The 25,090-nt window shown below is 39.9% G+C and overlaps 1 protein-coding gene across 4 annotated transcripts in view; it reads right to left on the bottom strand.

The window, feature by feature from the left end:
• The window catches only part of LRRC28 (leucine rich repeat containing 28), a 196,309-nt gene that overhangs the window by 42,337 nt on the left and 128,882 nt on the right, over window positions 1-25,090 (bottom strand). For all 4 annotated transcript variants that reach the window (XM_001925096.7, XM_013993225.2, XM_021098403.1 and 1 more), the window contains one exon: window positions 10,976-11,078. In XM_001925096.7, the coding sequence (XP_001925131.4) occupies window positions 10,976-11,078 (103 nt within the window). The remainder of the gene's footprint in view (window positions 1-10,975; window positions 11,079-25,090) is intronic.

The raw sequence follows: 25,090 nt of genomic DNA, 5'->3' as shown, positions 1-25,090 counted from the left end.
GTTTTCAGCGGCTTTGCCTGGGTAAAGATTTCATTATAATCTATACTGGTTAGGGTTTACTGAGTTTCCTGAAAATGCAAATTTAGGTCTTTCATTATATTTGGGAAATTTCTGGACATTATTTATTCAAACAATGTTGTTGCTTCCGCCCTATTCTCTATTCTCCTTCTGGGATGCCAATTATACATGTATAAGGCCTTTGTATATTGTCTGGAAGGTCTCTGATGATACTGATGTTCATTCTTGTTTTCAATATTTTTTTGCTGTTCGTCAGACTAAATCATTTCTATCCAGCTACCTCCAAGTTCACTGACTTTTCCTCTCTTAAACCATTCTATCATTAAGTCTACTGAGTAAAATTTTTATTTCAGATATTGTATTTTTCAACTCTAGAATTTCCATTCTGTTTCTTTCTTACAGTTTCTATTTTTTATGGGCTTTCCATCCAGTGAAAACTTATTTTTCTTTACTTCATTAAGAACAGGTGCTTTAAAAATCCTTGTTTGTCAATTCCAACATTTTGGGTGACATCAGGTTGGTTTCTGATTATCTTTTTCCTTGCCACTAGGTCATATTTTCTTTATTCTTCAAATATTATGTAATTTCAGGTTGTATCCTGGACATTTTGAAAGTTATATTGTGGATACTCTAGATTCTGCCATATTCTTCTAAAACTTAAAAGGAGTATTTAATATTTTTATTTTAATAAGCAATTAATTACTGCACTAGAATCAAACTACAAACTCTGCCTCTTGAGTGACAGCTCAAATCACACTTCAGTTTTTTCATCAGCAGCTAGGCTAATTTGTGCCTGCCCCATGAAGGAGTGCTTCAGGTATCTAATATTGGTTGATTTGAGTGTGTAGGCAGCCCACACACAAAAATGGACAGTGATCCAAAGGATAATTTTTAGTTTACTGATTTAACTCAGAACTCAGAATGCATTTCTCTTTTTTTTAATAATGATTTTTATTTTTCCCATTACAGCTGGTTTACAGTGTTCTGTCAATTTTCTACTGTACAGTAAGGTGACCCAGTCACAAATACATGTAATACATTATTTTTTCTCAATTTACTGTGCTCCATCATAAGTGACTAGATATAGATCCCAGTACTATACAACAGGATCTCATTGCTTATTCATTCCAAAGGCAACAGTTTGCATCTATTAACCCCAAATTCCCAATCCATACCTCTGTCTCCCCCCCACCTCTTGGCAATCACAGTCTATTCTTCACGTCCATGATTTTCTTCTCTGTGGAAAGGTTCATTTGTGCATATATTAGATTCCAGATATAAGTGATATCATATGGTATTTGTCTTTCTGACTTACTTCACTCAGTTTTAGAGTCTATAGTTCCATTCATGTTGCTGCAAATGGCATAATTTTGTTCTTTTTATGGCCCAGTAGTATTCCATTGTGTTCTTAATCCAGTAATCAATCTGTCAATGGACATTTGGGTTGTTTCCATGTCTTGGCTATTGTGAATAGTGCTGCAATGAACATACAGGAAAGTTCTTTATGGTATAGCCTGAAGTCAAGGAAAGTTTTGTCCAGATATTTGCCCAAGAGTGGGATTTCTGGGTCATATGGTAGTTCTATATATAGTTTTCTAAGGTACCTCCATACTATTTTCCATAGTGGTTGTACCAATTTACATTCCCACCAACAGTGTAGGAGGGTTCCCTTTTCTCCACACCCTCTCTAGCATTTGTTATTTGTGGACTTCTTCATGATGGCCATTCTGACTGGTGGGACGTGGTACCTCATGATTTGCACTTCTCTAATAATCAGGGATGTTGAGCCTATTTTCATGTGCTTGTTGGCCAGCTGTACATCTTCTTTGGAGAAATGTCTATTTAAGCCTTTTGCCCATTTTTCAATTGGGATGTTGGCTTTTTTTGCTGTTGAGTTGTATAAGTTGTTTGCATATTTTAGAGATTAAGGGTTTCCAGGCTAGGGGTCTAATCGGAGCTGTAGCCACTGGCCTATGCCAGAGCCACAGCAACGTGGGATCCGAGCTGTGTCTGCAACCTAAACCACAGCTCACAGCAACGCCAGCTCTTTAACTGACTGAGCAACGGCAGGGACTGAACCCATGACCTCGTGGTTCCTAGTCGGATTCGTTAACCTCTGCGCCACAACGGGAACTCCAGCATATAAGTCCTTTACCTCCTTGGTCAGGTTTATTCTCAGGTATTTGATTTTTTTGGGTGCAATTTTAAAAGGTATTGTATTTTCATATTCTTTTCCTAATATTTCATTGTTAGTATACAGAACTGCAACTTATTTGTGAATGTTAATCTTATATCCTGCTACTTTGCTGAATTTGTTGATCAGTTTGAGTAGTTTTTGGGTTGAGTCCTTAGGGTTTTCAATATATAGTATCATGTCACCTGCATACAATGACAGTTTTACCTCTTCTCTTCCTATTTGGATGCCTTTTATTTCGTTTGTTCATCCGATTGCTGTGGCAAAGAGTTCCAATACTATAACAGTGGTGAGAGTGAGCATCCTTGTCTTGTTTCAGATTTTAGTGGGAAGGCTTTCAGCTTTTCTCCATTGAGTATTTTATTTGCTGTGGGTTTGTCCTGAATGGCTTTGATTATTTTAAGGCATGTTCCCTCTATACCCACTTTGGTAAGAGTTTTGATCATGAATGGATGTTGGACTTTGTCAAATGCTTTTTCTGCATCAATTGAGATGATCATGTGGTTTTCGACTTTTCTTTTGTTCATGTGGCATATGACGTTGATTGATTTGCGTATGTTGAACCATCTTTGTGAACCTGGGATGAATCCCACTTGGTTGTGTTGTATGATCTTTTTTATATGTTGTTGGACTCGGCTAAAATTTTGTTGAGAATTTTTGCATCTATATTCATCAGTGTTCTTTTCTGGTGGTATCTTTGCTGGTTTTGGTATTAGGGTGTTGGGGCACCAAAGAATGTCTTTGGGAGTGTTCCTTCTTCTTCAACCTTTTGGAAAAGTTTAAGGAGGATGGATATAAGTCCCTCTTTGTATGTTTAGTAGAATTCACCTGTGAAGCCATCTGGTCCTGGACTTTAATTGGTAGGGAGTGTTTTATGACATATTCAATTTCATTTCTAATGATTGGTCCGTTCAGTTGATCTATTTCTTCTTGATTAAGTTTTTTTTTTCTTTTCTATGGCCAAACTCACAGCATATGGAGGTTCCCAGGCTAGGGGTCTAATCGGAGCCGTAGCCGCCAGCCTACACCAGAGGCACAGCAACACAGGATCCAAGCCGCATCTTCGACCTACACCACAGCTCAAGGCAACAATGGATCCTTAAACTACTGAGCAAGGCCAAGGATTGAACCTGCAACCTCATGGTTCCCAGTCAGATTCGTTAACCACTGAGCCACGAGAGAACTCCTCTTCTTGATTAAGTTTTGGCAGTCTGTTAAGTCTCTAGGAAGTTGTCCTTTTCTCCTAGGTTCTCAAATTTGTTGGCATACAATTGTTCATAGTATTCTTATTGTTTTCTGTATTTCTGCAGTATCTGTTATGATGTCTCCTTTTTCATTTACTTTGTTTATTTTGGTTTTTTTCTCTCTTCTTGATGAGTCTAGCCAGAGATTTGTCCAATATTTGTTTACCTTTTCAAAGAACCAGCTCTTGGTTTTATTGACTTTTTCTATTGTTTTTTGAATCTCTATTTTAATAATTTCCTCTCTAATCTTTATGATTTCCTTCCTTAACTGCTGACTTTCGGTTTTGTCCCTCTAATTCATTTAGGTGGTGGGTTAAGTTGTTGATTTGAAATTTTTCTTGTTCTTCTTTTTTTTTTGTCTTTTTGCCTGTTCTAGGTTCCCAGGCTAGGGGTCTAATTGAAGCTGTAGCTGCCAGCCTACTCCAGAGCCACAGCAATGTGGGACCTGAGCCGCGTCTGCGACCTACACCACAGCTCATAGCAATGCCGGATCCCTAACCCACTGGGCAGGGCCAGGGATCAAACCTGCAACCTCATGGTTCCTAGTCGGATTCGCCAACCACTGTGCCATGATGGGAACACCAAGATTTTTCTTCTTTTTTTGAGGAAGCACTGTATCACTATGAATTTCCCTCCAGGCACTGCCTTTGTGGCATCTCATAGATTTTGAGTGGTCGTATCTTCATTATCATTTATCTCAGGGTATTTTTTTTTTTTGTCTTTTTTGTCTTTTCCAGGGCCGCACCCATAGCATATAGAGGTTCCCAGGCTAGGGGTCTAATTGGAGCTGTAGCCGCCAGTCTATGCCAGAGCCACAGCAAGGCCAGATCTGAGCCGTGTCTGAGACCTACACCACGGCTCATGGCAACGGAGGATCCTTAACCCACTGAGTAAGGTCAGGGATCGAACCCACAACCTCATGGTTCCTAGGCGGATTTGTTAACCACTGAGCCATGAAGGGAACTCCTGAAGGTATTTTTTAATTTCCTTTTTGATTTCCTCATTGACCCACTGGCTTTTTAGTAGCATGTTGTTTAGTCTCCATGTAGTTAGTTTTTTCTCTTTTCCTGTGGTTGATTTCTACTTTCATGCCACTGTGGTCAGAGAAGATACTTGAAATAATTTTTTATACCCTTAAATTTGTTGAGGTTAGCTTTGTGCCCCAGGATGTGATAGATCCTTGATAATGTTCCACGTTCACTTGAGAAAAATGTATATTCTTATTTTTTTTGGATATAATGTCCTGAAAATGTCAATTAAGTCTAACTTTTCTATTGTGTCATTTAGGATTTCTGTTGCCTTATTGGTTTTCTGTGTAGAGGATCTGTCCATTGATGTGAGTGGGGTGTTAAAGTCTCCTACTATGATTGTATTCCCATTAACTTTTCCTTTTATGTCTGTTACTATCTGTTGGAGGTAACTAGGTGCTCCTACTATATATTAGGAGCATCAGATTAATTATTGTAATATCCTATTCTTGCATGGATCCTTTAACCATTAAATAGTGTCCTTCTTTGTCTTTCTTTATGGCCTTCGTTTTAAAGTCTATTTTGTCTGATGTGAGTATTGCAACTCCTGCTTTCCTGTCTTGTTCATTGGCATGAAATATCTTTTCCCATCCCCTCACTCTCAATCTGTATGTCCTTTGCCCTAAGGTGAGTCTCTTGTAGACAGCAGTTTGTAGATTTTTGCTTTTTTATCCAATCTGCCACTCTTGTCTTTGGATTGGAGCATTCAGTACATTGACATTTAAGGTAATTATTGATAGATATGTATTTACTGCCATTTTAAACTTTGTTTTCCAGTTGATTCCATGTTTCTCCTTTCTTCCTTTCTTTTTTTGGTTGCATGACTTCCATTTATTTTATGCTTGAGTACTTTTCTTTTTAGTTTTTATTAATGTAATGTTTGGTTTTGATTTGTGGTTGCCCTGTTTTTAAGTATGTTAACCCTTCCTGTATCTGCTTGCCTTAGCCTGACAGTCATAGGCTCAAACACATTAAAAAAAAAAAAAAAAAAAAAGAATCTATGTTTTCTTACTTTCCTTCCCCCATTGTATGATTTTGAAGTCCTTTCTTTTAACATCTTAATGTTCAACATTTTGCTGTACCTTGTGCTTATCATTGCTTTTATAGTAGTTTTTTTTTTTTTTTTTTCCTCCTCTTTTAGATCTATATGCTGGCTTAAGTGATTACTTTCCAGTTGTGGTTTCCTCCATTATATTTACTTCTTTTTTTTTTTTTTTAATTTAGAGAAGCCCTTGCAGTATTTCTTTTAGAATGGGTTTAGTATTGCTATACTCTTTTAACTTTTGTTTGTTGGAGAAATTCTTCATTTCCCCTTCCATTTTAAATTATATTATTCCTGGATAGAGTATTCTAGGCTGCAAATTTTTTCCTTTCAGAACTTTAAACATATCTTGCCACTCCCTTCTGGCCTGTAGTATTTCTGAAGAGAAACTGGCTGATAGCCTTATGGGGCTGCCCTTACAATTAACACCTTCTCTCTTGCTACTTTTAGAATCCTCTATCTTTAACTTTTGCCATTTTTATTATAATATGTCTTGGTGTGGGCCTATTTGGGTTAAACTTGTTTGGGGTCCTCTGTGCTTCCTGTATCTTGACATCAGTTTCCTTTAGATTTGGAAAGTTTTCAGACAATTTCTTCAAATACATTTTCAATCCCCTTTTCTTTTTCTTCTCCTTCTGGAATTCCTATTATGTGTAGATTGGCCTGCTTTATATTATCCCATAGATCTCTTATATTGTTTTTGTGTTTTTTCATTTGTTTTTCCTGTCTGCTGTCCTGATTGGGTGATTTCCATTATTCTATCTTTGAAGTCACTAATTCATTCCTCTACATTATTCATTCTGCTCTTTAGTGCCATTAGCTCAGTTTGCATCTCTGAAAATGAATTTTCTAATTTTTCTATGTTTCTCTTATATTTTCTAGTTCCTTTCTAAAGGAATCTGCATTACTGTTCATATCTGCTCTTAATTCCTTGATATTCAGGCTTAATTCCTACAGTATTTTCACTACCTCCCTTATGAACTCAATGTCTGTCAGATTGCAGAAGTCGGTTTCATTATTTGCTGCTTCATGTGAATTCTGTTCCTTTAACTGCAAATGGTTTCTGAGTTCCTTCATCTTGCTTATGTTTTTCTTTTTCTGTGAGTTTAGGGAAGCTAAACTATAGTCCTGAAGGGCTACTTCTGTGCAAGAGCACCCCTTTGTATTTTGTGGAGGGTTAGTATTTATTTTTGGTGTGGGAGTTTGAATATTTGCTGTCTCTTTCTTTAGTGTGAGCAGGCTGTTATCCCCAGGGTGCTGAGTGCGTTTACAGGGAGAAAGAGGCAATGGGTAGGTGAGTAGTCAGTGCCTGGTTTCTGGGCTCTCTGTAACAGCAGGGACCTGCAGGAAGGTGGTGCAGGCTACTCCTAGTTGCAGGGCCCTGGGAAGTGGCAATGAGCCTTAGGCAAATATACAAGGAGCCCAGAGCATTTGGCAGTGGCAGCAGCCGGGTGTATCAATTCCTAGGGGGAGTGAGAGCAACAACAGGTGATGTTTGATAGCAATGCCCTCCTCTGAGGTGATTGGAACAACAAGTGGTGCCTGTTCAGAGAACCCTAGTGGTAGTGGGCCACGCTCACCTCTGGAGTCAGTGATAACTGTGGTGGTTTACCCCTGCCACCTGCAGACCATGCAAGAAGCACTCTATCTCACTTAGGCCACACAGAAGGTGCTGTATAGGCTGCTCCTAGTTGCAGGATCCTGGGAAGTGACAGAGATCAAGCATGTGGGCACTGCCTGGAGCATTCAGCAGTGGCAGCATCAAGGCTGGTGTGCTCCCACGGGTGCAAGATCAACAACAGGTGGTGTTCTGTCACAATTTCCTCCTCTCTGGTGCCTTTGAGGTGATTGGGGCTACAAGAGGTACCTGTTCACAGACCCCTAGTGGTGATGGGCCATGCCCACCTGGAGTCAGAGTTAACTTCAGTGGTTTGTCCCCACCACCTGTAGACCATGCAAGAAGCACCTCATCCCCTAACCCCCAGAGGAGGTGCTGCTCCTAGTTGTAGGTTTCTGGGAAGGGACAGTGATCAAGCATCTGGGCACTGCCCAGAGCATTTGGCAGTAGTACTAGAAGGGCGGATGTGCTCCCATGGGAGCGAGAGCAACAACCAGTGGTGTTCTGTCACAATGTCCTCCTCTGTGGTGCCCTCTGAGGTGGTTGGGACTGCAAGTGGTTCTTGTTCTGGGATCCCCAGTGGTGGTGGGCCATGCCCACCTCTGGAGTCAGAGATAACTGAGGTGGTTTGCCCCCACCACCTGCAGACCATGCAAGAAGCACCCCATCCCACTTAGCCCACACAAGAGGTGCTATACCAGCTGCTCCTAGTTGTAGGGTCTTGGGAAGGGACAGTGATCAAGCATCTGGGCGCTGCCTAGAGTGTTTGGCAGTGGCAGCTGCAAGGCGGGTGTGTTCCCAGGGGGATGAGAGCAATAATGTGTGGTGCTTGGTTGCAGTGCTTTTTTTCTTTTTTTTTTTTTTTTCCTGCCTACCCCTGAGGTGACTGGGGCCACAGGTGAGGTTCACAGGCCCCCAGTGGTGGCAGGCCATGGCTCCCTCTGGCCTCTGAGACTACTACCACGGTCCGTTCTTGCCGCCTGTAGATCACATAAGAGACAGCACATCTCAGCCCCCTGCTGCCCTTAGCCCATACTAGAGGTGCTTGGCCACCCGTAGCCTGCACAAGAAGCGCCCAGTCTCCTATAGCCCAAGCAAATGGCTTCTTGCCACCCATAGCCTGCACCAGAGGCGACCTGCCCTCTGAGTGCCCATGCACACATGTGCACACACGCAGGGAGATTCCTATGGTGGTCCGCCCCCCCTCCTCTTGCTCTCCCCAACAATGGCGCCTTGCTGCTCCTGAGGGCCCAGACCTTCTTCTGGGTTCCCTCTGCCATGGACTTCCACTACAGAGCCCGTAGCACACCACTCCCCTGCCCATGGCACAGTGCACCTTAGCCCCTTAGGCTGTCTGCACACACCCAACCCTAGCCCCCTGGAAACTGAGCATCCAGTCCCTGCCCAAGCACTTCAGGCTGTGGTACCCGGGGCGGTGGTGCAGATGATCTGTGCAGCTCTCACTCTACTTTGCCCTCCTCAGTCCAGCTGCTGTGCTTTTCTCTGCGACTCTGAGGTCCCTCCATCAAGGCTGATCTTTCTGACAGTTGGTTTCCCAGGGTTCCTTTTCTCCTTCACAGCTCCCTCTCAGGAATGCTAGTCCCATTCTAATTACTTCTCTCTTTCTTTTGTTCTACCCAGTTATGTCAAGAGTTTCTTGCCCTTTTTGGAGGTTTAAGTTCTTCTGCCAGCATTCAATAGATGTTCTATGTGAGTCGTTTTACATGTAGATGTGTTTTTTCGATGTGTTTGTAGGAGAAGGTGAGTGCGATGTCTTACTCCTTCACCATCTTGATCCGCCCCCCCCCACCGAATGCATTCCTTATATAAACAACTCTGTTACCCTGAGTGGTTATATTAAACCACTTAACCAGTTTATATACAGTCCAGCTTTAACTGTTTTTTTTTTTTTTTTTTTTTCCCTTTGTGTTTTTAGGGCCACATCTGCAGCATATGGAAGTTTTCAGACTAGGGGTTGAATCGGAGCTGTAGCTGCCACCCTATGCCACAGATTAGAAACACCTTTTGGGAATTTCCTTGTAATGCAGCAGGTTAAGGATCTGGCATTGTCACTGCAGTGGCTCAGGTTGCTGCTGTGACGCAGGTTTGATCCCTGGCCTGGGCGTGGCCAAAAAAAAAAAAAAAAAAAACCCACCACGTTTTGGGTCATAATTCATTTGTATGTGGGAATGCCTATACTCCAAACATTACTAATATTAGAAAACTGACTGTTTTCTAACGGTCCCTTTAATAATTTTATACATCTACTACTATTAAAAGAAGGTGCTAAAAATAATAAACAGTGAAGATTATCTGCTAATAATTTGTATTTTTTGTCTTATTTATTTTCTCAAAGATTTGGAACTCTCATTAAATTTACTACCTCTGCTACCAGATACCAAGTCAACAATTAAAAACATATCTATCTCTCTACTCTGCACAAATAGCACTTTCTGGCAGTCAATAACATTTGTATCTAAATGCCAAAGTAGAAGGCTGCTTATCTCAAGTAAAAGCTATTCCTTAATTATAGTATAGACTTAAATCGCATTTTAGTGCAATTTCTGAAGGCTTTGGTACAGGAAAACAGCCTTCAGCCTTGGAGCCTGCTTGCATTATTCCATGTATCTTCCTGATTGAGGGCATTTTACTCCCTACTTGGAAAAATTAGGCTATGTTATAGACCATTTAAGAACGCATTAGGATTAATGAGTGAGTCATATCACAGCTGTCACATAATCAGCTGTAGGAAAATCACTAAGCTAAAAACTCTACCACATATTCTATTATCTATGCTTCACAGAAGGTTCTGGAATATATCTCTGTGCTGTATTTCATCAGTCTATAGATGCAATGAATTCACCTACGGTTCTTCCAAGATAACAACTGTACATTTCTTCCTAGGGGAAGGCTGCCAGGATTACTCTCCCTGGAGCAATCAATGCTCATTGCCCATCCCCTGGAGCCATGCTGACAGGGGAATGGCTGTCTCCATATGCAAGCTTACTGTCATCCCTCTTCTTGTCAGAACTACATACAGTATGAACCAGGTTATGAGGGATGTTTGAAACGGCAAGAAGAGAGTCAATATGCTAACCAAATAGCCTCAAAGGTATTCTAAGTATCCTTTGGCTGTTTATGTGAGGAACGTGAGGCCAGTCAGAAGCAGGTTCTGGCAGCTGGGCTGTCCTATAATAAGCCCATACTGCACTGGGAACCTCATTAGGGGGTCCTGCTCACTGTCATAGAAGAAGACACTGAAGCCATCTTTCTAAAAGCCTGAATGAGAAGGCCTGATCACTGCTCTGAAAATAAAAGCCTATCATTTCCTTTTAACTGAAACAGCTGTTTTGGTTGCTTAGCACCGTGACTTGTATTGAGGGACTATTTCAGATGCTGAGTTCTAAATATTTCCAACTGGTAAAGTCCTAGATACTAGGGCTGATAGTGTAGGAAAAGTGTCACTGCAATGGGGTGCAGAGAAAGAAAAGCTTTTACATTAATGCTGATTCTTCCAGTTTCTATGACTGATACTACTGACTTTGTAATGGTATGTATGGATTAATTTTTTTTAACTGGAAAGTAACAAACTTACTGACTGAACTTATAGCTTACTAATGGAACTTGAGGTATAGTATTCTAAATTGCTTGCTCAATATTCTTAGCTTCTAAGGGTATTTGGTTTTGCACATTAAGCCCAAAGACAAACTTGAATGGGACTATAAAAAACAATTCATCCACTTTCGAGTTTTATCAGGAGCAAATACTGACATAGAAACAAAGCTGACAAAAGAGTTGAGTGATAGTATAAAAATGTGAAAACAGCCTTACCCACTGCACCCGATGACTTTGTTGTACAGATAGGATGGCAAGCCTTTTAGGTGAATGTTGTTATCCACGTACACATATTGTAGTTCTCGAGATCGACCTAAATCTGCATTAGAAACAAAAGTGCTATAATTCTTGTAAATATACACCAAAATAATGTGAAACATAAAATGTAATACGTAAGATTAGAATAATTCGAAATTTCTACTTTGGAAGAAAAAATGTTGTAGATTTAACTTGAAGTGTTTAAATTATATCAGCTGCAATATTAGATTCTACATGAGAAAACATGACTATTAAAAAATTACTCAACCCACCTGAACCTTGATTATTTATTTATTTATTTATTTATTTATTTATTTTTGTCTTTTTGCTATTTCTTGGGCCGCTCCCGCGGCATATGGAGGTTCCCAGGCTAGGGGTCAAATCGGAGCTGCAGCCACCGGCCTACGCCAGAGTCACAGCAACGCGGGATCTGAGCCGCGTCTGCAGCCCACACCACAGCTCAGGGCAACGCCGGATCGTTAACCCACTGAGAAAGGGCAGGGACCGAACCCGCAACCTCATGATTCCTAGTCGGATTCGTTAACCACTGCGCCACGATGGGAACTCCATGCCTTGATTATTTAAATGTAAAATGATCACTGGGAATGGAATATTATTAAATTTCCTTCCCACATAAAAATTCTGACTCCTAATAAACAATTTCTATTGAAAAATAAAGTTTACTATAGGTCATTTATTTAGTTTCATTTTTCTCCATAGGAAAAAATGTTACACAAACTAAGTGGGCAGGTCAGCCTAAAAAAGCCTAGCTCTGCCCTATATCAAGATCCACTCTATCTCACCTCCCCTGAGCAGAAAGATGGGAGGAAGGCTGAGGGAGGGCTAGACAGCAAGCACGGGGGATGTGGGAATGGATGGAAGAGGAAGAAGCAAAGGGAACCCCAAACCCCAGTCTCCAGTGAGGTATGACGATGAGCAGAGATGGACAAGACACTGGAGGCCAGGAAGCTGGGACTGGAATGGAGTACCAGGAATGGGAAAAGGAGAGAAAAGAAGCCCCCAAGAAGAGTATGCAATAGGAACCAGTATGCCAGAAAGAGGCAGACTCCAGATGTTTCCCAGAAGGAGCCAGGCAAGGCGCGCAAAGACTGGAGGTGGATTCAGTGGGGAAACAAGGCACAGAACACTGAAGGGTTAGCAGTCTCTGGGTAATATGGCAGCAGAACCACTTCCAGGGATCATGGCCATCCCTTCCCCTCTGCTGTATGCCCAGGAACATTCCACCAGCTTTCCTTTACACTCCGACCACTCACAGGTAGAGCTATTTGTCTTCACTGCCGCAGAGGCACAGAACAGAGTCCTCTGTCTCCAAAGCAAGAACAAAATCTTTGAAAAGTTTTCCATAGTCCTGCTTGTGAAAATAGGAAATAGGGAGTTCCCGTCGTGGCGCAGTGGTTAACGAATCCGACTAGGAACCATGAGGTTGCGGGTTCGGTCCCTGCCCTTGCTCAGTGGGTTAACGATCCGGCATTGCCCTGAGCTGTGGTGTGGGCTGCAGACGCGGCTCGGATCCCGCGTTGCTGTGGCTCTGGCGTAGGCCGGTGGCTATAGCTCCGATTCAACCCCTAGCCTGGGAACCTCCATATGCCGCGGGAGCGGCCCAAGAAATAGCAACAACAACAACAACAAAAGACAAAAAGACAAAAAAAAAAAAAAAAAAAAAAAAAAAAGAAAATAGGAAATAGGCCAATAGGTTGATAGAGCTCTCTGCTCCCCAACTTTCTTCAGTTTAGGAAAGACAAAGGCCCAGAGAGCTAAATTAGAAGGTTCTTCAGCACATTTACATTTCAAAAGAAAACACATTTACCCATTAAGGACATTTTAGGCACTAGGGTAAGGCCTTGGGGATGTAGATACAAATACAATATTGAGGACAGAGAGGAAAATGATAACTATAGTTCAATATGATTCTTGATATTAAAGAGGCTTGTATAGTCTCATGGTTTCACAGACGGGCTCTGGACAATTGGGTACATTAAGTTGGAGGGGCATGATAAGGAAGGTTTGTTATGGAAGAGGGTAGGAAAGGGTTAACATTACCTTCTCCTTTCCAATGCAGGTCCTATCACAATAATCTTGTCCAGGACTAGCACTAGAGCAAATCACAAAAAGAGGAACCAAAATTGGAAGCACTGAGAACAGGCAACAAAAGGGTAAGTAGCAACTCTCAGGAAGAAAAAATTATGGGGCTACTGGCTAGAGATGCCCTTTCTCAGTGTGGTTGTTTTAAGCTCTCTAACAAACAGAATAGGCAGACGTGATGTGTGATTTCAGAGACTAAGTCACAAAAGGCATTGTGACTTCCTCTTTGTTCTCTCCCTTGGATCACTTGTTCCAGAAGACAATTCCCTTGTCATGAGCGCCCTCCAGCAGCTTTATTGGAGAGGAAAGGAGACCTCTAGCCAATAACCATGTGAGTGAACCATCTTGGAAGCAGCTCCTTCAAACCCCAAGTCAAATCTTCAGATTACTTTAGCCCCAAGACTACAAATACCCTGTTCCTTCTCAAAATTTGCCCATAAATTTTAGCATCCATCAACAATTATTTACATGGCATTTACGTAGTAGTGATGTTCTATTGCCATCTTTCCATCTACATTTATTTATTTATTGTTTTGTCTCTCTTTTTTTTTTTTTTTTTTTTTTTTTAAGGGCTGCACCTGCAGCATTTTAAGGTTTCCAACCTAGAGGTCGAATCAGAGCTGTAGCCACTGGCCTACACCATGGCCACAGCAATGCCATATCCGAGCCGCAACTGTGACCCAGACCAGCTCACAGCAACACCAGATCCTTAACCCACTGAGCAAGGCCAGGGATCAAACCTGTGTCCTCATGGATTCTAGTCAGATTCGTTTCTGATGAGCCATGATGGGAACTCCTTTCCATCTACATTTTTTAACTGGAATTCTTCTGGAAGGAAGAGCCATCCCTTCTTTCCCATTTATTTATTTGATTTTTACGTCAGTATAGGTTCACGGTTATTTTATGGTAAGGACTAAAAACCCAGTATCATTATTGTTTACTGTGTGTTAAAATGTTCCAGTTTTGGCAATTAGGAGCACCTAAGGTTGGTCTTTATGTACTTTCAATAAGTTTTCACCCTGTTTTGAGTATCTTTGTATTTTTCCGGCGCTACAAGTCATTCCAGCTTATATTTTCCTTGCTCTAGCCCTGCAATCAATTATTTTCCAAGGAGTTTTAATTCCTTTTAATGTGGTATGGTGTTTAGAAATCAAGTTCTGAGCACTAGGTTGCCAATGCTTCTAGGATTCCTTAGTAGATAGATTACAAAACATATGTATATATACTAACCCATGCATACACATACAATTATAGGCATTCCTGTCGTGGCTCAGCTGTAAGGTACCCGTCTAGTATCCATGAGGATGTGGGTTCGATCCCTGGCCCCACACAGTGGCTTAAGGATCTGGCGTTGTTGTGAGCTGTGGTGTAGGTCACAGATGCAGCTCGGATCCCACGTTGCTGTGGCTGTAGCACAGGTCAGTAGCTGCAGCTCTGATTTGACCCCTAGCCTGGTTACTTCCATATGCTGCACCTGTGGTCCTAAAAAGCAAAAGCAAAAACAAAAACATATACAACTATATACAACTGGGAAGTGTACCTTCAGCATAGATTCCTAGAAGTGGATTTGCTGAGGCAAAAGGTAAATACAAGTGTAGATTCTTAGATATTTCCTTCCAGAAGAGCTACACCAATTTGCATTCCTTTCATCAATGTATGAGTGTTGGTTTACCCATTAACTTTTATTTATTTATTTACTGAAGTATAGCTGATTTACCGTGTTGTGCTAATTTCTGCTGTCACACACACACACATATTCTTTTAAAAAGTATTTTCCATCATGGTCTATCCCAGGAGACTGGATATCCTTTCCTGTGTTATTTGATAGGACCCTATTGTTTATTCTTTCTAAATGTAACTGTTTGCATCTACTAACCCCAGACTCCCAGTTCATTGTGTTGGACTTCAAGGCCCCTTCCAGGAGACAGAATTCAAAGCCTCTTGCCAAAACAAGAATTACCAGACCCTTATCATCACTCCACCCATTTCATTGTAATGCCATCTCCTCCCACTTTAAGCAACCTGGCCTACTCCTTCCTGTTCCCTACTAGGAGAGGTATATGGCCCATTCCTCACACTGCCCCTATAGGGGTAAGATATGCCCTCAGTCAACCAGCAAGTGTATCAGAAGACCCCATTTTTCCCCAACCACTGAGTAGGTCTGCAAGACCTCTCCTCTCTCTCTAGGCTATAAAAACAGACATGACCATGTGCCTGGGGTCAGCTCTCCCTGATCATCAGGAAGTTGTCCTATTGCACTAGCAGAATCTCTTATCTAAATAAACGCTTCTTTCTCTTCACCTTGCTAAGCTGGAAAATTCTTTTGCTGACCCACGTGCACAGACCATGAGACATCCCCCTCCCACTCTGACCCCAACTTGGCAACCACAAGTCAATCTCTATGTCTGAGTCTACTTCTGTTTTGTAGATAAGTTGATTGGTGCCATATTTTAGATTCCACATATAAGTGATATCATATGGTATTAGTCTTTCTCTTTCTAACTTCCTTAATATGATAATCCCTAGTTGCATCCATATTGCTGCGAATGGCATTATTTTGTTCGTTTTTATGGCTGAGTAGTAGTCCATTGTTTATAGGCACCACATCTTCTAATCCACTCATCTGTTGATATAGACATTTAGGTTATTTCCAAGTCTTGTTTGTTGTGAACCATGTTGCAATGAACACAGGGGTGCACGTGTCTTTTTGAACTGGGTATGTGGCCAGGGGTGGACTTGCTGGGTCATATCTCACAAACTTTTAAAACATACTGTCTCATTTAATACTTTTTATCATTCTGATAGATAATAAATGATATCACACTATTGCTTCAATTTGTACCTCTCTAATTATGAGTGTGAACATTTTTTATCATAGAGCTCCTATTGTGGCTCAGTAGGTTAAGGACCTGACATTACCTCTGTGAGGATGCAGGTTCAATCCTTGGCCTTGCTCAGTGGGTTAAGGATCCAGCATTGCTGAAAGCTGTGGTGTAGGTCAGAGATGTGGCTCAGATCCACTATTGCTGTAGTTGTGGTGTAGGCCGCAGGTACAGCTCCAATTCAATACCTGGTCTGGGGACTTCCATAAACCACAGGTGCAGCCATAAAAAGAAAAAAGAAAACAACACATTTTTTCATTATGTCTAAGGGCCGTTTTTAACATTTTTTTGTGAACTGTCTGTTCATATCTTATGTGTCTGTTCTTCACTTATTAGCCATGTGAGCAGAACCTCAGTTTGCATATATGTTAAATGGCATAATATAACTTAGACCCTCAACTTTACCAGGTTGTAACTGAATGTGAAAGTAATCTGTGAAATTTAAATCACTATACTGCTTTTTTAAGCATAAGAACATATAATTACCACAAAAATGTATACTACAACTTTAGTAAACATGTATAACATATCTACTGGTATAAAAGGCTACAGATTTATAAAACACAAATGGAAAAAACACAGATATAAATACCAGAATCTACCTGCAATGAAAAAGTCCTCAAATTACACCAAAAATTCCAATTCTATATTTCTTTGCTACTTCTCTGATATGTATACAAATCCTTTCCATCACATATAGAAATCTGCAGACTTGAAAGGTATACAGAAAAGTTTGGAATTTTTAAAAAATTGAAACTACACTGAAAGATATAAATGAGCTCTGGTCTTGAATTGCCTTTCAGAGCTGCAGGGTGCAGGATACCAATTAATGGAGCAGGAACACAATCTTGGAGTCAGATACCTTGGGTTTGAATCCTTGTTTTTTTATTTACTAAACATGTGTCCTCAGTTTCCTCATCTGCGTAAAGGGGGAAATAATGCTGTCTCTTAATTTTAGTGAGAACTACTAGCAAACTTTATAATAAGCCATCAAGCAGAATTCTTGGCATACACCCTTTTCCAGTATATGGCAATTATTATTATTCTCATTATTAAGGACATATTTGGAAGTGTGGCCTATAGTAGAAGGCCAATTAAGAGAGAATCCTCTTTGGCACGCAGCAAAATGTACTCTTTTCTACACTTTAATTGCACAGAAAAGAGTTGGAGGCAACAGCCTCTAGAGACCATGATTCATCTCCCTGAGCCAAGGACACAAAATGGGACATGACAGAGGAAACACCTCTCTCCTCTAATATATACAAAAGAGCTTGTGCAAATTAAATGAGGCTACATGCAAAGATCATAATACAAAGTTAAATAAAATTTGACACTTTCTACTTCTTATAAGGTTTAGTCTTCTTTCCTATTCTAGTTTTATAGGATAAGAAATGAGTTGATGATTTTAAAATGTTATTTGGTTTAGATCTTATCTCAGGTTTTTTAATATTCCAGAGATTTCTGTTTGATCAATTTGTGTGGGGAACACAACTTTTTATATATGCCCATAATGGAATGAACTATATTCTGCTGAAACTGAAAGAAAACACGAATCAGCTGTGTTCAAATCTATTATACATTAGCCAGTAATACTGCACAGACATGAATACTTAATACAGATATTCAAACTTTGCGAATAACATAATCTCATATGGAATAAGGAAAAGCAATACTTAAATTACATGATGTAGTGGGCTTTGAGTCAGAACTGAGTTTGAATTCTGGCTTTCCAAATTAAATGCTCCAAGCCTGTTACCTCCTCTGCGAAATGAACATAATAATAATACATCACAGGCTTGTTATGAAGACTCAACAATGCATATAATGCCAAGCTTGGTCCTTGCCTAATAATGGTATTCAATACACCTTAGTCTTTTACTTCCCTCTTGTAACATAAAGAGAACCAGGCAACTCTTGCTTTAGCTGATACGGCACAGCCTGCTGGGGAGGCTGAGACATCTAAACATCCAGCAAGGTCACAGGCTATACAGGGAGTGCCATGACAGCCTCTTGAGAGTATGCTCTCAGCCAAAACACCGTTAGCTGGCAAAACCCCAAGCACAGTGGAATGGCATTTTTATCATAATAGGGCTGAAATGTAAGTATTTTCTGCCTGAAAAAGCTTTCAGATATTTTCTCTACTCTTAAAACAGAAAATGTTCACTTAATAATTAACTTTGGAAGAGACCATTCATCTACCTAATGAGCTAGTTTGTTTTCGTCCTTCTATTTATTTTAATGTATCAATACTTTTCAATAAATGTATCATGAAGTAAGATTTTTAAAGTTCCTGTGCAAAAACTGCACAGCACTTGAACTTCATAAAGCAAGGAAGTTATCCATATGCATAGATGCTAAAGCAACAAAGACCTTTTTTATGTGGCTTTTAAAAGTGCTGTACTATGTCTAAAATGCTTCCCTTTTTCTTCCAGACTCTCAGATCAAAGTATTGTTACTTAAAAATTAGCAAAAGCTAGCAGTCCTGCACAAACTCCAATTCTTTTTTTTTAAACTTCAAGGACCTGGCATATGAGGACCGCAGGGCTGAAGATGGAACAAAAAGCCCCTGTGTGTCTAGGATACTGCTCTTCTAACCATACTGTGAAAGCAAGCAGAGAATGACAGCACGGCCAGACCAAATGGGATCTGCTCACTGCACAATGACCAGCATGAAACTCACTTATTTTATCAAAAGGTGAGTGATGTATTCTCTTCAGCTAAATGATGGGGCAATAGAAACCACAGCATGAAAGCTATAGATAAAAATAGGTTGTTTATAATGCTCTATCAATGTTATATCAGTTTTCATGGTTCAATAGACCAATATATTATTAGTTGTAATCACATTTTAAGTTATTATAAAATCTGAATTTCTTCATAATGAATTCAGAGTAATTTACAATCTATTCCAAAATTATCTTGAAAACTGATTAAGTCATCTACATGATATATTTTACAATGAAAACTTTTCAACTGCTTTTTCAGAAAAATGAATTTTTTAAAATGCTAGTTTCTCTAAATACACATACATACTTCATTAAATTTTTTACATAATCACATTCTTTCTGATCTATTCAACTTTTATCAAATAAAATTTCACAGTGAATTATGATTTAATGAGATACTTTACACACAGTAGACCAACAACTGTTAACTTAAAATAAATTGATTTTAATGAACTTGAATGACCGAGGGCTTCCTCTGCAGCTGGTTTAAATACTCAAACATCAGCATCTCTATTTGTGTTGCATAGTCAAATAACAAAGAAATCATTACTGGGATAGATGCTTAGGGTATAAAAGTAAAGACATACCCTATTCCAACACTTTCTTACAGTCTAGTGAGACAATAAAAGCAGTGTATATTTATTACGTGCTTCTATAATACTTACGAGTGATAGAAATATTTTAAATAGATCTTATTTAGTTCTCATAACAGTGCTATGAAGAATCTTAACCAGTTGCTGAGAAAAATAGACTTTCTAAGCCCAAGATCACATAGCTATTACATGTAGAGCTAAAATGTATGTATGTATGTATTTATCTTTTCCATGGCCACACCTGTGGCATAAGGAAGTTCCCAGGCTAGGGGTTGAATGACAGCTGCAGCTGAAGTCTATGCCACAGCCACAGCAACACCAGATCTGAGCTACATCTATGATCTACAACACAGCTTGGGGGAAACCCTGGATCCTTAACTCACTGAGCTACAATGGAATGCCCTAGAGCTAGAATTTAAAGCATGCCTGCACTTGACTGCAATGTTTGTTAGGCAGCCTCCCCTAGCAGATCACTGCCATATGAGCAGGGCACCCCCATCACCCAGCAGACATGGGCACAGTGGGTACATGAGGACGGGTGTGCCCCAGTATCCAGATGTGATGTCAGGAGACACTGCCATGGGGACAAATGATGAACAAAATATCCCTTTGCTTCTGGTGAAAGATCAGATAACTGGTAGAGTAGTTCTGACTTACAGGTTTAGGGCGGCAGTTTCAAGAAATACCAATAATTTCTTCAGAGAAGAGCCTAGAGAAGGAACTTGGGAATTACAGCAGCACCTCCTCCAATGCAGGGCAGCCAGTGGTGGAGGGCAAGACGTTTTTACTCTTCATTTTGTCTTCAACTCTTGCTCAGCTGGACTTGGACTTGTTCTCCTTCCCCCCAAATTTAAGAACTTTATTGAAAACTATGACTGAAACTCCAGATTCTCAACATTAAAGTCAGCAGACATCTTTCAGACTTTCCTTATAATGGAAACTCTTAGCATTATTTTAAAAACCAAATTAATGAAAACTGGCAAAGATTCTACTTATCTAGCCTTCACACTACTTATTTTTCTGTGTCTCACATCTGTACCTTTTTAAAGAATGAGCAGTAGTTCTTTTTTTAATTGATAATTGAGTAACACATGGTTCATTTTTTCATATTAATCACTCCCTACCCCAAAATCCTTAGAGAAAAATACACACTTGTCCATTTAAAGCTTACCTACTCTAGGCGAATTTTTCTGGTTTTATTTGGTCTTTTTTTTTTTTTTTTTTTTTTTTGCTTTTTTTAAAGGGCTACATGATGTGGAAGCTCCAAAGCTAGGGGTCCAAATGGAGCCTCAGCTGCCAGCCTACACCACAGCCACAGTAACATGGGATCCCAGCCGTGTCTCTGACCTACACCACAGCTCACAGCAATGCCAGATCCTTAACTCACTGGGTGAGGCCAGGGATCCAACCTGCATCAATAGGGCCATATTTGCAGCATAAGGAAGTTCCCAGTCTAGGGGCTGAATGCTACAACAACACAGGATCTGAGCTGCATCCCCAACCCACGCCACAGTTTGTGGCAATACCAGATCCTTAATCCACTGAGCGAGGCCAGAGAGTGAACCCACATCCTCATGGATGCTAGTTGGATTCTTAACCCACTGAGCCACAATGGGATCTCCCTAAGTGAAATTTTCTCTTTAAACATTAGCATAGTAAAGTCAATGTCTGCCCACCCATAATACAGAAGCCATATTAAATAATCCTGTTAATGCATCCATATTAAATACTTCTGTTAATACCCTAAGAAAATCTTAAGGCAAGAGTAAAAATAAAGAAAGCAGAGGTGATCATTATGACAGTGGGGAAAAAAAGTCAGATAAGAAAGCAGCACCAGGATGAAAAATTTTTGCTATAAGTACTAGCCAAAAAAAAGCTAAAAAAGGAGTACTGAATATCCATTTTCTGGAAAAAATACACATTCCAGAGTTATAACTTTGTTTCTGAAGGAGGGTCTATCTAAACGTTATTTAACAGAATAATACTTTAACATTTCTTCTCACTACTAGTTTTTGAACCTTGTTTTCAAGGCTTTTTTTTTTCTCTCCTTTTTCACTACTGCCTTTGATTAGAGACCTGTCGAACATTCCCTACAGAACGCAATTTTCGTGGCATATCTGGGGTGCCTCCTTGGAAAGCAGTTAAAATAAATTCCACTCACAGGACTGATTCTAACTCTGGGACTTCTGGTCTGAACTAGAAGAAACTTTTTAGCACTGAAATGTATTTAAGGCTACAAACCTTGCAAATTATCCCCATTAAACAATGACCTCAAGGCAGTACTTCTCCAAACTGCAGATCAAATACATTCCACGCTTCCATAAAGTACAGTTTACATTCATCTCTAAGACTGAGATTAAGGAATTACTAACTGGTTTCCATCTGGTTTCCATACTGGAGTTGAGTTCAAATAACTTCACTGTGTGGAGTTAAATATTTCCTCAAAACCAGTAAATAGTAATTCTTTTCCTGACTTTCTAAGCAGATACAGAGAAATCAGGGTCAAGAAGCAGTACAAAAAACAAGTGCAGCTAAAGATTTGTGACTTTTATATGCCATTTGCAACAAGAGAAGGGATTTCAGAATGGGTTTTGAAAATGCCTAAAATCTGGTTTCTAAAACTGCATAAACTTCACCCCCCCATACAAGGTATCTAATCCCTGCAAAGGAAAAATGATTAAAGCTACTACAAAAAGCTGGAGTGACCTCCTGTTATATGATAAAAATGCCAGTTTTGTTACCCTTAACAAAGTTACATCTTATAGGCCACGGCAATAAAGAAGCTGTCATTTCACTTATGCACAAGTCCTTGGCACACAGAATAACTCTGCTTGAGAAGATAAACTCTTCACTACTAGAATGTCCAAGGTACAACAATATCGGGACTGATTCAGAAACAAATAATTTTCCACTAGCAGTAAGCTATTTTCTTACTAATTTTTAGGTTTACTACACAGTAGTTTGCACACCAGGTTATTCTGTAAATCTCAATGTCATTTGCCAAATGCTTTTGGTTAAGAATTCATTCACTACTTTCTAAATTAACATTCAAAACCTCCACCTGCTAGCATGGATGCAACTTCTGTTTTCTTAAGCTACAGAAGTTACTCACTCTGAGTATAGCTGATATAGCACTTCTTGGGGGCTAAATAAAGAAGGCCAACTTGTACCTGGGCAACCTCCCAGTACTAATATCTCTTATTCAACAGTAAATAAGCTGTAAATATTACTGAATAATGGCTTATTAATTATGCAAGAGAAACCAGCACACCTAGTGAAAAAGACTTAAGTGGAAAAACCCTTTTCTTTGTGTTTTTCTAAATTTTCAGAAGCCCAATAGTAAGTCACAAGTTTATGAGGTATTTAGTAATAAAGCTATACTGAATCAACAACAAATATTCATGTTTCAAGGCCTCTACTGAATATCATAGCAAAAGGTTCAAGTAATTAATTTCCCCTGTTCACTGTCAGTCAACAGTGCAAACAAAGGTTCTCTGAGTAGACTAATCTGTCACTCAAATGACATGGTATAGTTATAATAGGAGCATCCTCTCTTCCTGATACAACTTCTCATCTTAAAAAGAATATATTTCAAGAGTGTTAATGACTTAGTATAATATGTGACTTATGTCATCCTTACTATAGCTTCTACAGTTGCTTTTTAAAGAGGCTGTAATCTGACATTCCTTTAAGAAGCCCCATAAAAACTGCTTTTCTTCTAAGTCAAACTTCTTTGGCAAGAAATGTATTCAGTAAGTAGCTCCCCAAAATAATATTCCTGCCTCCAATCACAGGCAGAGATATTAAAGCATTCATTTCATAAACTTTCAATCTCCTACATTATACTCGTAGAATCATGGTTAAATATAGGCACCTTTCATTTGAAGACTTCAGTTGTGTGTGCATGTGTATACACATGGTATTTCCTAGCCACTGTAAAGAGGCATCCCTATCTGCTCAGTTTCCAAGACAGGTCAGTTCTCTGAGCAAAGGCAGGGCTAGCAGTTACATGCTTCATTTGACTCCGACCCACATAGTTCTTAGCATTAGACGGCTTTGGTTCATCAGAAAGATGTTCAAGGAAAGGTTTCAAGTAAACAAACTCTATGGAAGGACAGCTATGGACTTAAAGACTTAGTTAAATTCCCTTTCCAAATCCATCTTCGGTGATATCAAAAATCAAAAACCAAGAAGAGACTGAGATGGCTGGTATTTCTGCCAGCTTCAATTACTTCATCTTCACCAATTATGATGTCTCTGATCTCCTAAAGCCCTCTTCAGGCAACCTGACACTGCAGCTCTCTGGTTGTCTCATCCTTTCTTTTTAAAACAAACAAACAAAACCAAAACAAAGATCGATACAACAATGTAGAAAAGCCACCAGTAGTTATCCTTGCTCTCTGGTCCTTCACTCCTGCTGTTCTCAAAGAACCCAGTCTGAGACCAGGGCAGAGCACTGCTTTAGGCAGCCTGGTTCTTTCTCACTGGATGATCTTTTTAAAGAATGTCTTTTTAAAGTAAAACCCACCCACAGGCCTGTGTCCTGCCAGGGCTGTGAGTCTTGTGAGCTGAGCTGGTACTCAGGGTAATAATGTGGAAGCTGATTCCATATCCTGGGCTGTCCACAGCTCCAGGCTTGATGGCTGTGGTTACCTTGAATGTTGTGAGAGACCCTGCTCAGAGCCCAGTGCAGACTCCCTCCTGCCTTTCATGTTCCTTGATAATACATTAAACACGTTCACAAAGGAGAACTTCTAACACAGAGGCAAGGCTTCAGGGGTGACAAGAAACTTGGAGATAGAAACTAACCTGTAAGTCTCTCCTCACCACTGAAAGCTGAGTGCTGAAGGAGAGATGCCCACTGCCTTAACCAGTTTTGAGCACAGCAACGCAGGACCTGAGCCACATCTATGACCTACACCAAAGCTCATGGTAATGCTGGATCCTTAGCCCACTAGCAAGGCCAGAGATTGAACTTGCATCCTCATGGACACTAGTTGGATTCATTTCCATTGCGCTACAACAGAACTACGTGGAAGAGTTTTTTAACTGAAAAGAATATGTGCACAGTATTATGTTGGAAAATATTTCCTTTTAGGGACTAGTAAATTATTAACTTCATTTTTCTCAGAGATAAAGCATTTAAAAATTCTTTATAAAAACACTTTTATGAACAAAATCATATGGTGCTTATTCTGAAAGTCAAGGTTCTATGAGGCTTCAAGTTTTAATTTTTTTAAAAATGGCAGTTTCAGTTCTTGCAAGTTAACAAAATAATTTAATTCTTAATTAAAATAAATGTTTATTTTATGAAAGGCCTATGTTCTTTAACATATATATCAAAATGGGCCAGCTACAGAAATTTATAGTGCATGATATGATATTTATTAGCCTGGGTGACATTTCCAGCTCAGCAGGAAGTTCAGCCTATTTTAAAGTCTAACATTTCCTAGTCTGGTTATCTGATAATACTAATAATCATTACGGCATCCAATAAAAAGTTTCTTTAGGAGTTCCCGTCATGGCTCAGCAAAAATGAATCTGACTAGTATCCATGAGGACGCAGGTTTGATCTCTGGCTTTGCTCAGTGGGTTAAGGATCCAGCATTGCCGTGAGCTGTGGTGTAGGTGGCACACATGGCTCAGATCCTGCACTGCTGTGGCTGTGGTGTAGGCTGGTGGCTACAGCTCCAATTTGACCCTTAGCATGGGAACTTCCATATGCCATGGCTGTAGTCTAAAAAGACAAAAAAAAATGTTTCTTCATAG

The sequence above is a fragment of the Sus scrofa genome, chromosome 1 (assembly GCF_000003025.6).
Source record: "Sus scrofa isolate TJ Tabasco breed Duroc chromosome 1, Sscrofa11.1, whole genome shotgun sequence".
NCBI lineage: Eukaryota > Metazoa > Chordata > Mammalia > Artiodactyla > Suidae > Sus > Sus scrofa.
This window is presented reverse-complemented; position numbering and strand designations above follow the sequence as displayed.